The sequence below is a fragment of the Solenopsis invicta genome, chromosome 15 (genome assembly GCF_016802725.1).
Source record: "Solenopsis invicta isolate M01_SB chromosome 15, UNIL_Sinv_3.0, whole genome shotgun sequence".
Lineage (NCBI taxonomy): Eukaryota > Metazoa > Arthropoda > Insecta > Hymenoptera > Formicidae > Solenopsis > Solenopsis invicta.
The window spans coordinates 9,801,859-9,823,044 of NC_052678.1; the positions used below are offsets into that span (position 1 = coordinate 9,801,859).

Below are 21,186 nucleotides of genomic sequence, written 5' to 3' on the forward strand. Positions count from 1 at the left end.
AAATTAAAATTTAGTACGAGAAGGAAGAATATATATTGTTATGTAACTTTTTATATTTAATGACAAAATGTTGATATCATTTATTAATAATTGTTAAATTTGATAATAAATTTAACATTTTAAATTTTTTACTCAAACTTCCAAAGAACAATTTGTTCTTTGGCCATATTTTTCATTGTTATCTGATGGATCTCGACCCGTGTTGAAATTTCCGTTTTTCGGCGCTCGAAACATGGCGCAAGACTTACTTTCTCTGCCAAGCTCTCCAACGTTTTCGGATAACCACGCTCATACGGCTGAAAGTGTTGGGTTGACGAAGGTTTCGGCTGGTGCGTGATAACCGGCGGCGGCGGCGGTTGATAGGACCAGTGACCCTCCGGCCGTGAATTGTAGTACAGATCGCCGTTGCTCGATCCGAGATCCTGGCTCGACCCCAAACCCGTGAGACCGAGTCTCGATCGCGATGGCAACATTTCGCGTCCGTCACCTCGTCTACGGCTAGCTCCATCCCTAGCCATAAAAAATCGGCCTCCGTATATTATCCGAAACCGTTAATGATAAAGCTTATTGTCCTAATTCAATTAAACAGTCAAGAAAAAAATTTAAGAACGTATTACACATATTTTTAAAATAATGAACAATTTTAAAAAAATTGCGTTTTGTCCTATATGTTGCATTTAAAAGTAATATGAAAAATTTGAATACAATAAAATATTTCAATAAGTAGAAATGTGCTTTAACAGAAACGTAATTAAGAAATAATGACAATCTGATTTTTTTTTTGTACAAAGTACTTAAAGTATTCAAGATAATTTATGTAAAGTTTTATTATGATGTAGGGATTAATTGTTTTGTAAATAAATAAAGGCGATCCTAAACTTAGTTGTTCTGTAAATGTTCTGTAAATAAACAAAACTTGTTTATTTATTTATTTACAGAACAACTAAGTTTAGAATTGCAATAAAACTTTACACAAGTCATTTTGAATACTTGAAAAAAATTTGAAATTTTTGTCTTTATTTTTTTGAAGGTTATAATTTTTAATAAAGTAAATAAAATAAAAATATGTATAATTTTTAAATAAAGATACTATGTTATTTGCATAGCTCTCATGTTTATATAGTTCATTTAAAATATAAAAATAAACGTATAAAATATATTGAAACATTTCCAATTCCAATTTATTTTTGCAAGGATTGTACGTGTAATTCATTCTTAAATTGTCTCGATGTCGAATATTGGGACTAACATACTACTATTGTTATAATTGAAGAATTGTGTTCTCCATGAAGTATCAGCTTTTCATCGCTAACAACCAATTTAAAATTTCAATGAGCTTCTATACGAGCAGAGAAGAAAGATAAAAAAAAAACGTTTGTAATGACGTCAGCAATAAAGCCATCCACACAGTATCTTAAAATAACCAATTTGTGAGTTGGATCTTTTGATTATTAATTCAAGAAGCGGGTATAAAAGTCTGCCCGAGACAATACCTGACGTGATTACTCGTCGCGTGGTCACTCTCGTCCTCATTCAAATCCCTCTTGATGACTACCACGGGCGGTGCCTTGTGCTCAGACTGGCGACTGTGCGAAACTGGTTGATGCGGGCCGTGTCTCGTGGCCAGGACGAGTCGCCTCGGTATCGACATGATGATCACGACGTCGTCCAGACTCATGTGCGTCACATCGACCAGATTCACCGCCAGGATCTCGTCGCCCACCTGCACGTGCGAATGCATGGTAACTGGACAAGCCGATAAGAACGTGAAACGATAGCGCGGCGCGAACGAGAGGATAAATATCCCTCCCGAATGCGGGACCGATCGATGCCCGAGAGCCGCGAAATGTCAAGGTGCAAAGGGATAAATTTAATTCGGTGCGAGAACGCGCCCCCGTCGTCTCCCTTTCTTTTTCTCGAAATAGGCACCCAATCCTAAATGGTTGCTCCGAGCTCGTTCCGAGCACTGGCGGCAATTAAGTTCTCGCCTGGCAAAAAGAAGGCGAGGGGACGACGATTCACGGATGTGAGTCTCTCGATTCCACCGCTCGCCTCGTTTTCTCCATCGCGTCGGTTTCTCACTGTCGCGTCGTCGTCGTCGTCGTCGTCGTCGTCGTCTCGGCGACAACGGACGAACTCGCAGAGCGGAGCGAAAATACCCACCTTCAAGCAGCCGCTGTTGTACACGGCGGTCTCCAAGGCTATCCTAGAGATAAAGACCCCGTCATTCCTGTCGACGCCGTTGCCCTCACGTATGTAGAGGCCAAGGGTCTGTCCCGGTCGTTTGATTATCTCGACGAAGTGGATGGGGTGCTTAGGATCCTGAAACGTAGATCGCCGACGAACTTTCTTAATTCGTGCCGTCGAGATATTTCACAGCGTTTGTGCGCGCGCGCGCGCGCGCGTCCCGGGTGAAAATTACGCTGCGCAAAATTGCTTCGTTGTCGTGAAAATAATTTTCTCCCTGGGCCCGGGTTGAGGGGTACAAATGCGGCCGCGGTGCAAGCAGATTGTTACACTACGTCCGTCTAACTCCGTGACAAAGAGAGAGTTCAATTTGTGAAAAATATTATCTCTTGATGTTTGGATTATTTGCTCGATAGTTTTAACAACAGTCGCGTCATCAGTTTTTACAATCTTTGACAAACGTAACGAAAAATTATTTTCAAAGGTCAAATAAAATAAAGTGAAATATATTGCACAATCCATCTAATTTTAATTGAAATTTTAGCCGAGTATTTTAACATTAAAATATTATGCATCCAGTGTTTTACATTGGATTTTAGTGAGTTTCTGAAACTATACAATACATCTGTATAACTCGGCAGAGCATAATGAACACTCGTGCATTATCGTATATCCCAAACAGTGGTAAAGCCAAAACGATAAAATATCCCAAGGTTCTAATTCTGTAATTGAATTATACGGAAAAGCAGAGATATATGTGTGATGAACAGAAGGGGGGCGAGGCAGGGGGATAACATGTGGTCTACATAATGAAAGAATTGCGCGTAGTACTAATTTATGACAAGATATTACGTTCCCATGCATAAATGAATCACAATCTGTCGGAAGCAGACGGCCCATCGATAACGTACCTGCATAGCAATAAATTTTTTCGCCGCCTCGGAAGCCTGTCTACCCATTTGCCGAGGCTCAATGACACGCACGACCATCTCGCCTCTCCGCTCAACAGCTTCGAGAGCCGCCGCTGTCGATGCGTCATGATCGTTTTCGACAGTCTCGATCTGCTTGAAGATCTCTGTACTGATCCCGCTCACCTGCAACGATAGATCCTTCCATTTTAGAGAACGGGTAATGCTGTTTTACCATCGTTTGCGTGGACCGGTGAAATTGTCTCGACGAAGGCAATGTCGCATTTATTACTATTTTTTAAATCATGCATTAAAAAAAAATAATATAAAAATAATGCATTGATCGATAAGTAATAGAGAGATATAACTCAAACGAAAATATGTGCAATTTTATTAATTATAAAATCTTGTTATTTAAAAAAAAACTCCAAAAAATTAATTTCTATCTATTCCTTTGTATTAATAATAGACCTCTAAAAGACGTCGCTATTTATATTTTATACTCACTTTGTTTACGTTTGCAAAGACCGAGAATGGAACGGTTTAATTTAAATTTGGCATGTTTAATATAATAGCGATCAGATTACATGGACAATACGTGGCGACTAAAGCACACGCCAATACGTTTCTGCTAGTCGTCGAGACAGCTTCGCGAGCAACACAATAGAATCCCGAGTGTCGGAATCCATCGTCCTGTTGTCCGGCAATTGAAGTTTGCCGACACAACGAGCACTAAATTCGTCCATTGTGTCGGCAACGAGTTAATGAAGTGTCGCCACTACCTTCCTGAAGTCTCCTTGAATGACCATGGGGGGTGGTTCCTTGGGGCGCAACTGGTTGGCAGGTGCCTGCCTCCCAGGACTTGCGCTTATGTCTGTCACTTCCCCCCGGCCCTCCTGCAAACAATAACCGATTATTTTTGCCGTTTGATCAGTTAATTCTAAAATGATTAGAATTTGATTGTTACAAAAATGACGAATGGAAAATGACGATCGCGTAAGCTCAATCGCCGAAGTATAGCGCAATTGTGGGCAACGACATGCGATATGGAGAAAATTTGAACGTAGTGGTATGCCATTATCGAAAGCGGATTAGTCAGGGTCTAGATCAATGATAACCACAGTAACCAAAGTACATATGTCGCGGGTCAGCTACACATGTCGCATACTCCATTGGCAATTACGTAACTTCTCCACATCTTACTCATATAGACCCAGAGTGTTTAAAAAAGTCGTGTGATTATTATGATGATAATGATGATTGATAATAGATTTATCAGTCATTAATTTAATTATTTAAATAATTCAAGAAAATTTTATCTTGTTAACATTACATTATGATGAGTACAATAAGCACAAATTTTTGCAATCACTGAATTGAATCAAAATGCATTTGGCGGATTACGGATATTTTTTTTTTAATATTTTTTAAAAATTTTATTAGCAAATTTTGTAATAATTTTTATTCACTGTAAGTATTAAGAAGAAATTATTCTTGAGAAAAAAAAATTCAATTTATGATTAAGATTGCGTCAAATGCATCTGATAAATTAAATGACGAAAGTCATACGTACTTAAACTTTTGCTTTTATTTCTTCAACATCTCACGTTAATCTCAATTAACGCGATTATGCGAGCCGCGATAAAGTAACCGAATACGTGATTAATCAGGGAAGGCCATTTAGAAGAGCATCTAGAATTTATTCGAGACAAACGCGACGCGTAAATGTAAAGCTCCATCAAGATCCTCTCGGGGGCAGCAGAGGCTCCTAACGAAGTGCGCGGGCGTCTCGCGGAAACTCATCAATCTGTCACTTCGACAACGCACAAGCACCAGCCGTAAATCCCCCGCGCTCGTTGACCGTGATTTCGGCTGTGGATTCGTACCTCACTAAGACTATCGAGAAAAACGCATCCTTATCGAGCCACGCGCGCTTCGAGCAAGCTCATCCACCTGTCACGCTAACGTCACGAGCATCACCGTAAATCTTGGCGCGTCCATTCGTTAATCGCAGTGCCAGGAGATACCTATGGGGGGACCAAGATTTTTGCGGGACAATGGAGCAATGCTTCAACCGATCGCTCGCTCGCTCGCTCGCTCGCGCGCGCACGCACGCACGCACGCACGCACGCACGCACGCACGCACACACGCACCTGTCAACGCGCGCGTCTCGACGAAAGAACTAGCACAAAAGATGAACCGTGTATGGGAAAAACGCACCCCGCGAAGGCATGTGACCGGAACGAGCCACGCGGCGGTGCCGCACATCCGGTCGCAGAGCGACAGCAGGGACATCCACGCTGCCGCGGCCGACTTGCAACCCCTGTCGCTCGACGACGGCGGCGGCGGTGGCGGCGACGGCTCCTGGAGCTCCTTGCCGCCCTTCCTGCCGGTAGCCCACCACCCCGTGCTTCGTCCGTCTTCTCTTTCCGTCCCTCGGGCTCACCCGTCTGCCGGGCGAACGCCGTCGCGCGTGTCGCGCTACCCCGTCGCGGCGGTCCCATAACGTGCTGCCGAGAGTGCCGAGCCGTCCTCGGCCAGGCCACCCGTTGCAACAAGACGCCGCGCCGCGCCGCGCCGGCCGGTCTCTTCTTCCCTTATGACCCTGTCTCTCTCTCTCGAGTGCAGATCGCCAGTTCCTTCTCAGTTTCACGTGACCGGCGTGAACGGTGCAAAAGGGCGCGCGTAGGATGATTAGGTGGTGGTGGTGGTGTAGGTGTCCGATGAGGAAATGAGTGCGACAGAGTGAGAGAATGATAAATAGACAAACGGAGAATGAAGAAGCGGAAACGAGTGAGATCAAAGCTCTCTCTAGAGAAAGAGAGAGAGAGATAGAAAGTTGGTGGATTACCTTGCGGAAGAAGAAGCACCCCGAGCCACCCCTGTCGCACATCCTCGCCTACCCCATGGTGGCTAATATGGCGGGAAGCGACGTTCAGGAGCGAGTACGAGTGTCGGCGGTACGAGTAAGGGGTAAAAGGCGCGCGTGCGCCACCGCCGAGGGGTTACCGTGTCGCCGCACGCGGAGGAGTAGTATGAGTGAGTATCGACCCGGCGTGACGTCACCTCACCCCCTCCCTCGACATGTCCTCTCTCTCTCTCTTTCTCTCTCTTTCTCTCCCTCTCACCCCTGGCCAACGCGTTCGAGCACTCCTACTATACTTGCCAGCGTACCTCCAACGTGGCGCTCCTTCGTACACCACCACCCTCATCACCTCTTCGCGCCATCCTCCGCGTGCCCACTCGATTTCTCTCTGTCGCGCCCGTCTCTTCTCTTCGCATCGTCCTTTTCTCTCATTATTCCGGTCCTTTCTACCGTCTCCTTCCTCTGTCTTCGGTTCATCCCCAAGAACAGCGCTTCCTGACTCTTCGTTATTCACGGTCCTCTTCAAAATATCCTCTCCCCGCTCTCTCTCCTCTCTCTCTCTCTCTCTCTCTCTCTCTCTCTCTCTCTCTCTCTCTCTTTCTCTCTTTGCATGTATTTTCTAGCAAGTTTCGGCAATCTCGTTCACGCTTTTTTGCTTGGACTGAATTACGTACAATCATCCCCCTGCCGCTCTGCCAGCCATCTCGTCTCGTTTTCCTTTCGAGACGCGCTCTCTTCGGAGCGATCGACGGACGCGCGTCATCCGCTCGCCCGTAATTCTTCTTCTGTACTTTGAGTCTCCTTCCCTCCTGTTATTTATCTTGGCGTTCCTCGCATTTTTCTCGACTGTTCGCAAATCGTCGCTGTGTCTCTTAAGCGGCGCTTTTCACGTTTCTATCTCGCCTCGCGCATGTCTTTCGATTCTTTGTCTTTTTTTTCTTCGCGAGAGATGCGCTCTCGCGTTTCTTCCCTTTCCTCTCGCTCTTTCCCTGAGAACCCGCGTTCCGTTCTTGCCTGTGCGCGGTCGCGGCTCCCCTCAATTGGATTTTCCCCGTTTCGCTTACTTTTTATTGCACTCGCTGCCACTCCACTTACGGATGTCAGCGGTCGCGCGGATTCTCTCCTCCGACCTCTCTCACCTCGCGCGACAGCGGCAACCTTGCGTTCGCACTTTTTTTTCGATCCACGACGGATTTTTGCGATCCGCGAGAGTGGATTTCTTTCTGATCCGCGTTCACCCTCCATGCATCAAAGTGTCGTCCCGGTCGTCCGGTTTCTTCTACCATGATAATGTCCCGGGTTATTTCCGCGTGTATCTCCCCACCGACGCGATGCGACGCGACGCGACGTCCCCCTGTCCCCTTGTTTTATCGCTACATCTTTCCTTACCCGTTTCTTCGCGCGATATCAGCTTGTACGTCGAATATTCTCGTATCATTTCACGTGTCATCTCGCGTGTTTCTCGAGTGATACTATTCTTTCTCTCCCCTTTTCGCGCTCTCTCGCCCCCGAGGGCCGTTCGTTCTTTTTTGCGCGCTCGCTATCCCGCGCAGCTTTCGTACGCTTGATGCACAGAGTATTTACTTTTTCTCGAGGTTCTTCGTCCCTCCATCACGTCTGTTCTCGAGTCGGCTACTGCTTTCCCTTCCCCGTCGCGCCCAACTTCTTGCTTCACATATGACGGCGCGCCAGTACGCAACTCCATTACAGACAGCAGCTGCGACTTGAAGTCAGCCCGCGACTCGGCCCTTGGAGCGATAAATAAGCCCCGGGCGGGGAACAAACGCGAGAAACGCCGGTAATGCACTTTTCGAAGTAGTCTATATCAACGTCCTCTCGCATTGACATAATGCGAGTCGTTTTCCAGCCGGAGGGCCATCCCTTCGTAAAACGCGAAGCGACGTTGAACGAGAGAAGATCGCCGATATCGAATGTACAATAATATGTTCATTGAACAGCAAGCTTACGATGTTTTTCTCACGTGAAACGTAATATCGAAACGAATATAGGAAACAGGTCGTCGACGAAACATACGATAAATGTCTTGCAAAGACACATTTTTTTCATGTGCTTTCCCTTGATATTAATTGTTTTGTTTTATCCTCGTCTCTCGAAAGGGCGCAGAGCCAATGATGATAATAACGCGACGTCATTTTTGGCAAAGCAATTTCATGTCGAAAACATCAAAAGTCACAAAATTGATCTCACTGAAAGTTGGCGGATAAAATAATAGGCAGCGATAAAACGAACGAGCGAGAGCTCGTCCATTGGAAGGTATAAAGACCTACGAAATAAACTGATTTCCACCATCAATATAATTCATCGATTTCCGTAGGATCTATTAATGGCCATTACGATAATTTGGGTCGCGCGGGCGATCTTGGAACATCCGCCTCGAAAATCACGATCTCTCGTCTCTCGAAACGAACGGCTGCTCTCCTTCTCCTAGCTCCCATACTCCTCCAACCACGACCATCACCAGCACCACCAGCACCACCACCACCACCGCTCGGTCCATCCCGTCGCTATTTCGCCGACGTATCCAGTGACCTACGTGGATGCCCATCGCGATGATTTACGAGGTAGGGGAACGGACGGACGACCGGATTCTTCCCCACCAGACGCGCGAGGAGTACGGCGCGAGCGTAATGGACGGTGGTGACAATATAGCGGTGGTAGTAGTAGCAGTAGTAACGCGTTGTAACGCGTGGACATCGGGGAATGTTGTAATGGCGTATGCACGGTATACTAATGCCGCGCACCACGCACACTTTCCGCCTCCAATTTAATCCGCGACGCTTTTTCTACCCTCCACTGCTCCCGCCCTTCTTCTCTCTTTTTCCTTCTTGGTATACCCTCGTCTACATTATAAAGTGGGCGGAAACTCTCTTAACGATGTGCCGGATCCTTAATGCGAGGAAAAATTGATTTCTTTATACGACAAATTCCTACCTTATTACCATGCGCCGTCGCATGGTCATACGTTACTACTTCAACTTTTGCGGCAAGAAATTATAAATTATATATTATTTTTTAATTAATCAAAGAAATATTTGTGTCTGTATGTCTATCGTGAAAATTTATATCGTCTTATCTACGACGATAATTTTCATTGTCAAGATTTTTCACGATTATCGTAAATTATATTGCAGTATGTAACTTTATTTCAACTCCATTCAAATGTGACGCTTACCTCCAACATTTAGATACAAACTTGGCTTTATGTCCAAACCACAACGTAATAGTAATGTTATTTATATCGCATCATAGTAATCGATCTTATCTCGGCAGCACAAAATTAAATCACGTCTTTCCATTCTGTAGTTTACGCTTTCGCGATAGCGGAGGAAGCACGATGAATAATGGGCAAATGGTCATCATTCATCGGCCTTGCCCTATTACGTCGCCTCTTAATATCCCGCCAGATATAATTGTAAACACCGATGTAAACGTGGCCTATCCGAGCATTCCCGCAAATTTACGTCGTCTCCTACACGGGGACACAAGTCAGTGGTAATCTGCTCCGCGGAAGGGTCGCTTGAATTTAATGTTTCCCGACCTACGCGCAACCCCGAACGTGCGCGCCAAACTCTCGTATTGTCGAGTTACTCGCAGGCAAAGTGGCAGCATGGATATTGTGCAACTTTTGACAACGGGTACTAAATTCCGTGCTCCGCTTTCCGTGTTCCCGCGTTACCGCTACGGAGATGGAAAGTTCGGACGTGAGTTTTGCGCACACACCGCGTACATGTATTGCTACGTTAAAGATCCTTACTTTCGATATAAATCGAAATACCTATATGTGAAACGTATGCGGAAAAAATATCCATGTATCTTTAACGTGATGTATGAGCGTTTTTTCTTCTTTTTTTTTTTTTTTTGGAGAAAAACCATAATCGATAAATCAAAGTTTAGTGCAATTCTCAAATATATATATTCCTCGATATATATATAAAAAGGGAAATTGTGGGTCTACATCGTGGGTAGATATATTTCCAGAAAATAACTCGATTAAGATCTCATTATCCAATTTATACGCTTCATTAATCTCGGTGTCTATTAAATGAATTATTTTCGTTTCGCGCGCGAGAGAGCTCGGAAAAATTACACTCGCAACCAAGCAGAAAATAAAGTTTTACTTAAGGGGTTAAGAATGAGGAACGAGGACAGAGTCTGGCCCACAGTCCAGAAATATATCCCAATGGGATCGAATCCATAGTGGCCGATTTACCCGGTCTCCGTTTCAATTTGGCACGAATATTTTCAACCATGAGTTTTCGTTAGTCAACCCAGATCTTTTCAGAAATAGAAATTCGCAATAGTAAGACCACGATACGCGCAAAGGACTCGTGATTTCTGCTTTTAACATCTCGTAATATGCATCGAATTTCACACCGCTGCAGCACTTGCTGAATTTGATAACGGTACGTCCTACTTTCGCAGAAATAAATTTGGTTTCAAGCAAAACTTTTTAATTACAAAATTTGATAAATGCAATTATACTCGCGAGAATCTGTCATTCATTATTATGTTACTTATTTAATTTTAATGAGGCCTAAATTAAAGTTATATTAGGAAAAAATGTATATTATTACACAGTTAACTAAAATATATTCTTCATCCGTCATTCTCAATTTGAAGAAGAGGATCCGACAATTGGATAGAATTTCAGTGAAGGGAATAGAGAGATTGGGGAAGCTAATAAATAAAATAGATACGTAACAACTCGCAATCGAGATTCGGTGCGCTCTGCAGTAACTTGGCGAGGAAACCGGGAGGAAATAGCGCGCATAAATCGTGTCGTCGCGGAGTGCGCGTCTCCGCTCCCGCTCTCCCGAAAATTTCTCGGAAGAAATCTCGCGGTTGCTCGCGGAACGAAGGTCGGGGCGAAAGGTCGTCGATACGCCACTGTTCGTAGTAGTACGCGGGTGTCAGTAGTAAAGCGTAGTAGTAAGTAGTAACGACGTGTACGCAAGCGTACGCACGTTCGGTATCAGCGGTCGACCGAGCGACGGAGGGGTGCGGGGGCGCGAGGGCGCGAGGGCGCGGGGCGCTTGAGGGACGATTTGAGGACGAAAGGGATGAAAAGGGAGCGAGGAACGGAATGCGGAATGCGAGCGAGAAAGAGGCAGACTGCAGTGGAGACGACGGGTGAACGAGAGAACTCGTCGGAATGGGAAAGAGAGGGCCCGCGGGATAAACGGCACGGGGGAGGGAGGATAAGTAACCCGCTACCGCCGCCGCCACCACCACCACCACCACTACTACCACCACCATCACCTCTTCCCCCTGAATCCTGCGATACGATAACCGTTCAATGCGCCTGCGTTTCGCGGTCCCGAAATGAGCGGGTTTGGAAGTGAATTCGCGTGTGCGCTCGCGCGTCCCTGCCGGCTTGACCGCGCACACACCGCCACCCCTGCGGCTTTACGCGCGTGTGCCCCTCGCGGCCAGATCGATGTGAGTTGGTGTGAGTTTTATGTGTCTTCGTCGCGAGACGCGCCCGCGAAAGGTGTATGCACCTTTCGTTCGTGAGCGCGACGCGGATGATGGTCCTCGCGATCGTTGTCTCTCGCGAAATCGCGTCTCGCCTTTTCTCCTCGGTTTTCTCGGCTGAACGACGGCATCAATAATTTTACGAGTTCTATTCCGTGGCGTAAAACCATATTGCTATTGATCGTAAATCGTAATCAACTGATCTGATCAATTTTCGTCGAGAATAAGACGTAAGAATGTACGAAATATTTAAAAAGGGAAAATTTTCTACACGGAAAAAACGATTATACTCGAGTATCTGAAAATTTTACTGACTACAGATAATCGGAAAATAATTTTGTCAGATCATCAAAATAATTATGAGAGATGTTGAAACGTGACGAGCAAACAATTTTTTTATTTTAGCAATCAACTTGGGCGTCCTATGTAATTATTTTGATAGTCTAATAAAATTATTTCAAGATCTGTATCCAGCAAAGTTTTTGGATACTTAAACGAAACTGTCCTTATTATTACTTGAAATTGACTTTTAAACAGATTGCGCATACGCGTAAGAGAATGTAGAGCAAAATCATTATGCAATATTTGTGTCAAGTAGCCTATTCTCTGGCCCACGTTCCCTTCGTTATATCTTTAAAGAAATAATGAATTAACGACGTGATAAAATAATATCGATAAAAGATTGGGTGTAAGCAATGTTTTATGGAGGCCGATCTTTATTACTGAAACACTTGTCGTTTATAATCCACTTTGCCAATTAGCGAATAGGGGGAGTCCAAGATTAATCGCAACAATTTCAGGAAAGTTTGGAACCGCTATATATTTCAATCCTTACATCTTATAGGAAGGGCGTGATATTTGTTACGCGATTATTCAACTATACTACCTCCCGCCGACGTATACAACCACTAAGGATTCCAATTATCGCCGGTGTTACAATTGTTCCTGGTTACAATTGGCCCCCGCAAACGGTCCTATTGACTTATCCAACCGTCCGGCTCGACTACACGATAACCAAGACTTCAATCACGATTAAGTTAACCGGGGCCGGGTTGCAATCGAGCTTACCACCCGGCTGTATCTTCCGTGTAGCATCGAGGGTACGTGACTTAAATGTGTCAGGTGGCGAACGTTTCAGCGGGGCGGAGTGCTCGCGTGATTCAAGGGGGCAAAAAGCGTCGGCGCTGCCATAAATTGCAACAACGTGCTCGTAGTGCGCACAGCTTGTGCGGGACCGTAACAAATGTAAATTGCACTACGTAACCGGTTTCAAAGATCGCGAAGGGGTTGCCGAAAGACGCCGATAGACTCGATCGAGAAAAAGTACGCGATGGATCGGTGCAATAAAGGGACTTTATCTCCTCTCGCGAATGTACAGGTGCGTTTTGCATGCTCCGTTTATTTCTCGCCTCTGGAGTATTACGGTGGATGCATAAAAATTGCCATTGCTTATTTTATTTATGTTACGTTGAATTGTTCAACGTCAAATTTGTATGTAGATAGCGATTAAAGTTAAATTTTTACAAATGTTTTTTGTTTAATAAAGAGAGATGAGCTTTGCAAACAAGAATGCATTACGCGTGACAGTTGTCTAATGTATTGACTCACCAACGGAACGTTCGATGAAAAATAACTCTCAGATTTTCCATTATAATTGTAATATTTTTTTTTCCACGAGGCGCACGGGGTAGCATGGGGTCCGTCTCTTTCCCGCGAGTGACAGAGCAGTCCGTTTGTTCGCACGATTGTTTGTTTTCCATGATTTAACTAAATAAGCTGGTAAATCTACGACACGAATACGACGCGGACGGAAATCGACGTGACGGTTATCGCGGCTAGTCGCATTAAAACTGACGAGCGATCGATCGGTTTTTATGCATCTCGCCTTCGCTATGCGCGCGTTATTGCGTCGCGATGGCTTTATAGCGGCCGAAAGGGAATTTAAATGGAAATAGAAACGCGCATTGTTTTACGCGGACTCCAATAAAACAACGTGACATCGTGCGGGATGCGGTGATATAGGTCATTAGGAGGCAAAATGAAAGTACATTAATGTGTTTCCCGTGAATAGCATCGATTCTAGAAATCGATAAGTATGCAAATGCCGGGGTTGCGTTTGAAGGTAATAGTTAACTACCGAATATTTACCGAGTGTAAATATCGCATGGATATTACGAGAATTCTGTGCCAAATATAGCTCTCCTCGAGAACATTCACATACTCTCGATAATATCCATTATTTTTTTATTAAGAGAAAGCGCATCTGTTTTCTTCTCACCGTATCAATGGAAATTTTTGTTACGTCCAAAACGTCGCGTATAATATTTGTTTGCGAATTGATATCTCACATAATCAATCGTTTAGAATTAGAAATAGAATTAATGTAGGTCGTCCCGCACGAGATTTACATAAAATCGTGGTCGCGTAAAATCGATTCCCATAATGGGCAGTTATTTTTTGAAAAGACCCTTCAGAAGCTGCTCCATCAAACTAATTTCCGCCACGGTTATATTTGCCGTGTCCCATGTGTGCACAGACATGGGTGATATTGTGCACGTGTGTACGCGTCTGATGTGTGCGTGGTAGGAATATTGCGCTCTAACGCAACCGCACGACATCATATATGTCGTAATATTCGACTCGCACACACGACGGAGATACGTTTCACCGTTGCCGCACGTATGCAAGTTTCCAGAGTGAGCCTAGCACGTCGTAGAGAGTCACACACCGCCCGCAACCTGCAAATATTCTCGCGCTTCTTATTCTATCTGCAAGCGTGTGTGCGTCTCTCGCGATCCCATGTAAAAACGTGCGTAGCGATACGTGGAAACTTTTACGCATTCGGGTGTAACGATCTTTCTCTCTTTTCTTCCTTCTCTTTCCCTCACCACGTGCAACAAGGACTTTTTATTTATGTGCACTGTTGGAATATTAAACATGTGCTAATGCATGGTATCACTAGTGATATGCAACGCCCATACATGTATAAAAGAAGGCTTAAATTCGTACTCGTGCAATGTATAAAAAGTAAAAGATACGAGAAAAGTTTCTTTTTCAACCAATTTTCCTTAAAAATGTATTAGAAGTATTGCTATTAACTCGAAAAAAAATAATCTTGCAAACAGAGATTTATTAATTAATAAACCGTAAATTGTTTTCTATTTGCTTTAATTTTTTAGGAGGGTAAAAAACGGATTGAGCTTACATGTAAATTTTATTCAGTTTGGTATTTATCAAAATATTTAAAAATGAAATATTAAAGGTATGTAGGACGAATTTTTAAATATCTTCCGCGTATATTCGCAGCGATGCACGCTATAGCACTTTCTCATATGTCTGCCTCTGCTTTCCGTTGGGTCGATGCACCCTGGTATAGTACTGTTTATTAATGGCAACATTACCCCTTCTTACTACCATAATATCTTTCTATTATTCATACGTGAATATAAATGCGAATTTTTACACGTTTGTACGCGAAAAAGAGTATGAAAAAATAATCAACTACGGCGAATAAAATGCGAAGTACGATTGACCTAGTTTGCTAAAAAATTAACCAGAAGCTTTTTGTTTTATCGGATTAACGTAACTTTCCAAAATTAGTGTATTGCTGTTGTATAACGCAGCTATATAATAAAAAGGAATGTACGTTATTCTACATGCCTGCTTTATAAGGTAATTACTGGGACCCAGGAAAAGTTATCATGTAGAATTAACTAGTAACCATAAACGTTTAGAAATGTGCATAGTTATGTGAAATCTTATTTCAGACAATTAGATCTGCAAATCAGAATCTCTCTCTTTCCTTCTTTCTCCCTCTCTCCTTAGAGAATCTCATTTATAACTTTATGTGCCACGTGTAAATTCGACGAGTATGTGTATATCCATGTATATTCTGAATTTGCTTTCAAGTGCGTTTTCTGTATATAAATTTATGGACAGAATTCCGCTGTGTGATCTCCCGTGTGTCGTAAGTTATCCAAAATGGCTTTAAAGCGTATCCTGGTCTCTCCTTGCAGACATCCTTTGGACTTGGTAGACTTTCAGCTGTTTAGCTCCATTCTAACACGCGCCCCAACAATAGGTACCGACGACATACAGAAGAATTTAGAGATAGAGTTGTTGGGCAATGCTAATTGCGCAACGCCATTAGGGATGCTATTAATGAACGGCGCTGTACGCGAGTTATGCTCCAGCATGAAACGGTGATAAGCGAGCGCGCACGGAGAGTAGACGAAGACGACGACGACGACGACGACGACGACGACGACGACGACGACGACGACGACGACGACGATGACGATGACGACGACGACGACGACGACTCCGAGGTGAGAGCAGGGGCGGGACGGCACCTGGCCGGCTCGAACTTTTGCAATTAGCAAAGTAAATTGCCGGTAACCTCCCGATCCCGCGCGCGTGCGATACGACTCTCGCGATACGATGTTTCATAATTTAATAACGCGCCCGGTCGAGTTTGCGAATCGTCGCCCCGTCTCGGCGACACAACTTTACCAAATGCGACGGAGCCATAATTGAAGAAGGAAGAAACTTATTCTTTACTCCTTTTTTCCTTCTCTCTTTCCCTCTTTTATTCCCTCTTTTTTCTCTTTCTCTCTCTCTCTCTCTCTCTCTCTCTCGATATAACGAGATTCTTTTCTTTGCGACACACGATACACGATTATTTGCACGACGAATTGCCGTCGCAAACGAGAACCTTCGTCTTGGGAGTCTCGAGAAACGGAAAACCGCGACTCATCGATTCCGCTGTTTACCCCGATTGCCGTATTCTTGAGGACGTCGTTAACTATAAATATCCTCCGGGAACATCACTTCCTATGGAGTTTCTTCTTCGTGCTTTTTTTATTTTCCTCCTTCGCCCATATTTATGTGCAAAATAAAATTTACGAAACGAGCATGCGCACTACCATATACGATACTTACGATGTACAAAACGCATCCTGAGCTCTAAACTCAGAGAATCTGCGAGTCTTGCCAGTGTAGAGTGTCCTACATAGGATAAGTTTCGAGAAGCTCGAAATTAACGTCGGTTACAATACCAATTTGCCATCTTGTACACCAACAAAACTGCGGAGTGAAATATACCTTAAATCTTACGTAGCCGTGCCTCCGTCTCGTTTCATGAATTTCTAATCCGGCCGTGAAATATGAACGAGGGACCGTGCGGGAACTCTCATCCTCAACCTCGCGCAGGTTAAACCATAGTTTCCCAGTTAGCCGCAGCATGGGCTCTAAATCCGTCTAACGATGTCGCTTGTTTGGATTTTATCACGTACAGTTTATAAAGTATTTAGGGGATCGATTGGTCTTGTGGGCGCCTACATGCGCAACGTCCGCCTTTTCACGATCTCGGGACGCACATGAATTCCGACATACCGACAAAAGAAGATGAAAACAGTCAGAGAGAGAGAAAGAGACAGATCTTTGAATGAGCTTTGCTCAGACCACGAGAAATCCGGGGGAAACAGCGAAATCGAGTCGGTCACTCGGAAGACATCGCCCGTAGAAATCGAATAACGCTCTCTTCGGGGCTTTATCCGTGGAAGCGAAGAGAGAGAAAGAGAGAGAGAGAGAAACGCGCGGCTTATATTGGACGCGCCCGGACCACTCGAAGCGCAAAGTACATGTATAATCGTATTGAAAGGCAAATATGCGAGTATCCGTCCTATCTTAGTCTGACGCTCGTTACAGATCGCTTTACTCTATAATACTTGGAGAGGCGCGGCCAGAGACACGGCCGAAGAATTGAAATTCAAAGGGCGCCGGCGAAAGCTTTCCGTTATAAAGGGATCCAATAAAAGGGAAATATTCAAATTCGAGTAGTACGTCTTTTCTCATATTTATAGAACAGCCGGGGTACGGAGATTCTTCCTTGGTGTCGAAAAAACAGCGCGACAGACTGTTAGAAATGTTCTAGATGACTCAGATACTATCTTCTGACAACATTTTCTGAAGAAGAAACATAAACAGAAAAACAAATTGTATCTTTTGCGATTTCTCGTTCGACAAGAAAAGACGTCCACTTCGATGTAGAGAAAAAGAGGCGATCAATTTTACGTATCAATGATTTTACGACGTTCTTTAAGAACGACAGATTGCTCCCTATTTGTAAATGAAACTTGTCGGACCGACAAAAATATACGTACACGGTATATCGGCCCGCTATACGGATCGATTTATTCTACTTGGAGCGGCAAAGAGATTTATTTGATAGGCTAGACGCCATAGAAGCGCGCGTCGATCAAAGCAATGTTTCCATTGTAAAGGACAGGTAATTTAAATAAAAAATGAAAATATTAAAATTCATAAAACATGCATATTTTTATACGGGGGAATGCCCCGTCTCCATCGTGCGCATCCCGCATGACGATCGAGAGGAGAGTATCAACGTGTGTTAACGTAATTCATAGACTGTCAAGTTTGCTCTGCGCGATGAGAAAGAATGTTGCATTTGAATATTATAAATAAAAAAATCCAATTTTTAGAGATGAAAATTGAGCGATGTATTTTAAAACGTGTCAATAAGATCAATACGCTTTCAGGATATAATATGCCAGCAGTTTGAAAGTCCTTTTAAACTCGCGTTATATCAAACGAAAGAAAAAATCTAGCGCAAAGAAAATATCTTGTTGCCATAATGTTTCAATATTCACGTGATTCGAAAATACTCTCGTATAGCCGAATAATTATTTGGATATGTAACTTTATTAAATTGTTTGAATAACGCTCGTACGATTGTGCTGTGCGTAATGAGTAATTATTATTCAACCGACTAATGCAATCACACATTTAAAAACTATTATTTGAACAACCGTTTTAAATAAACGACAATGTTAAATTAATTGAGAGTAACGCGCAACTCTATTTCACAGTCCGCAGCCGTGGCGTTCGCGTTCCGCGTATTTTCCGAATCATTCCATTCGGACCGCAAAGAACAAATATTCTGAAATGCAATATGGAGAGAAGCGAAATGTCGATCAAGATTGTGCAATCGGAGCGACGGAAATTCAAGACTCGGATACCATTTTCCTTTGCGATTTATAAATTATGCATTCGGTATCGACGCTCCTTGTCGATCAACTTCTCTTCTCTTCTCTTCGCTATCATAGTATAATCCATAGCATACCTTGCGATCGAAGAACCAACGTACAGCCGCATTTTTAGCCGAAAAGCAGATTTCGCGCAGAGCAAAAGCGATGGAATTTTACAAAGCTCGTATCGTTTATGCGTAACAAACTTTTAAACTAGTCCAAATTAAAACATTTTTTCACGAAAGGAAGATTTTGATAAAGTATCCAAAAAATCAGTTAGATCTGAAAATAATTTTGCAGGATACTTAAATTGATTGCTAGAATGTTAAAATTTTTTACAGTACAAATTTATTAACATGTCTAGACGTCCTACGTACAATTATTGATAGTCGAACCAAATTTTCAGATTTGAATATAATTAGATTTTTAGATACTTTAACAAAAAATCATTGTTTCCGTGTACTCATATTTTTTTTATTTTTATGTTAGCACTACTTTAAATGAAGATTTACCCACATAAATTAAAAATTTTTTTTCGCTTTTTTTATAGATTACAAAACGTTAAAATAACTAAACTAACAGTACTTTAATGTAAACGTAATCTTATTAAATGTTATTTTAAGCTATCAAAATTTTTATAATAAAAATTATACTAAATTTTAATTAACACTTAGGTGAGAAAATTGACTCACAAGAGCACTTCAGGGTTAAAGTATTAAATGTAAATTATACTTCTGCAATTTTTAAGTTAACCATATCTAAATATTCCCCAATAAATCCGATCTAAATATTTTCCAATTCTGTTGATACAAGTACGATGTATCAAGGAGGAAGAAAGAAACATGGAAACGAATTTGATGTATCCACGATCCGAGTCCCAGTAAATGACGTCCGATCTTTTCCGAACGGTATCATCCGTGATTGCGAGGTCTCGCAATAACAAATGGGAAAGCATGACACTGACAGGTGGGAAAATATAGGTCAGGCGCGAGTATCCTTGTAAAATCATGGTGGCATAATAACGATTTCGCGCGGCTATCGCACTCCACACGTGAGGAAACGCCGCACCCTTCCATCGTTTGCATCAACCACTTTCCTCGCATCTGTCTCCCTTAAAAAGATCGTCCTCTCGATCTCCCTATGTAAATAATGCAAAACATTACGAGCAGCGTCGACACCGGTGTACTGAAATATGCGACGAAGTATTTCGCTTCCTCGCTCCATGAATTTTCCACGGGGATATGAAAATATGTATTATTAATACGTATAGTATTTTCTACCGTATGAAAACGCGTATTATTAATATGCATTCCGTCATGGGAGTGACGGGATATGTATTGATAATGTATTTCAATATTAAAATCGGGATATATTAATAATGCGTATTAATACTTATTATTATAGGCTTGTTGCGTTCTACATGTGTGTGCACACATATTTCTGATACGTACAGTCAGTTCTGGAAATATTCAAATAAATAAAAATATTTGTTTAAAGGATTTATTAAAAAAAGCTATTTAAAATAAGTATTTTGTAGTAAATATAAGAAAAGCAAATACATTTAATATTTATCTAAACATTTACTTGAAATAACATATTTTTATTTTACATTTTGATACATATTACGGATAAATAAATTTTTTCTATTTTTTGTTGTTTAAAATACAAAAACAGCACGTATTTTATGGATATATACATTTGACTCATATTTCTATAAACCCTCTATTCGAAAATAAGTTTGGCATAATTACAAGTAAAAATAATGCAGTTGGCAGAAGTAAAAATTACTGGTATTGCATTTTGTTTCTTTCATCAGTAAAACCAGTAGACGATCTCAAATAGTCCAAAACGTCGTAAAAATTTTCAGTTTAAAATTACAGACATTTCAACGTTATCGTCTGTAGAAACATTGCAGAAATCTTTTGTAACTTACATATAATATTACAATGTTTTAATATAAGGTTAATGCAATTTCTTTAATCTTTCAATGCTGGGTTATGATTCTAACCTTCATTTTTTATAACAAATATTATATTAATGATTAATATTAAAATATGAATTTTTTAATTTTAATCTCTTCCCCTTCTTTTTTTCCTTTCTTCTTTTCATCTTCATCTTTTTTCCCGTATTTAAAAACTCCCATGCAAGAAGATCTCCCTAAAGGTCGTTGCGGTAGTCTGATGCAACGAGAGAGACTCCGCATTACGCATGCCGTCTCTGTTAAATGCCCCACTCGAGTTGTTGAGCGCGCTCGGTCCCGTAAGATAGGCCACACGCCGCGCACTGTCTGGGCCGGCCTCCCCACTCTCCTCGGCCGTTCAACTCGCCCGAGGCGCACGTGACCGACGGGACGCACGTGCGCTTTAAGCAAGTGAATGACCGAGAAGAGTGGGGAGACCGGCCCAGACGGCATGCGGCGTACGGCTCACCTTACGGGACTGTGCGCGGTCAACAACCCGAGTGGGGCATTTAACAGAGACGGCATGCGTAATGCGGAGTCACTCTCGCTGCGTGAGACTGTCGCAACGACTTTTAGGGAGATCTTTTTGCATGGGAGTTTTTTAATACGGAAAAAAAGAAGGGGAAGAGTTTAAAATAAATAAAATACATATTTTAATAATATTAATCATTAATATAACATTTGTTATAAAAAGCAAAGAATCATAATCCAGCATTAAA

At 42.6% G+C, this 21,186-nt stretch overlaps 1 protein-coding gene across 9 annotated transcripts in view; it reads right to left on the reverse strand.

Annotated features, from left to right (window-relative positions):
* LOC105195346 (rho GTPase-activating protein 100F) overlaps positions 1-21,186 on the reverse strand; it is a 62,147-nt gene that overhangs the window by 12,210 nt on the left and 28,751 nt on the right. For 7 of the 9 annotated variants that reach the window (XM_039458049.1, XM_026138412.2, XM_026138411.2 and 4 more), the window contains exons 4-8: positions 3,878-3,991; positions 3,099-3,281; positions 2,164-2,322; positions 1,494-1,723; positions 249-510 (exon numbers count right to left, since the gene is read on the reverse strand). In XM_039458049.1, coding sequence (XP_039313983.1) covers positions 249-510; positions 1,494-1,723; positions 2,164-2,322; positions 3,099-3,281; positions 3,878-3,991 — 948 coding nt within the window. Of the gene's footprint in view, positions 1-248; positions 511-1,493; positions 1,724-2,163; positions 2,323-3,098; positions 3,282-3,877; positions 3,992-4,668; positions 5,350-5,947; positions 10,996-21,186 lie in introns of those variants that run through there. The other 2 variants (XM_039458050.1, XM_026138415.2) reach the window with 2 other exon arrangements.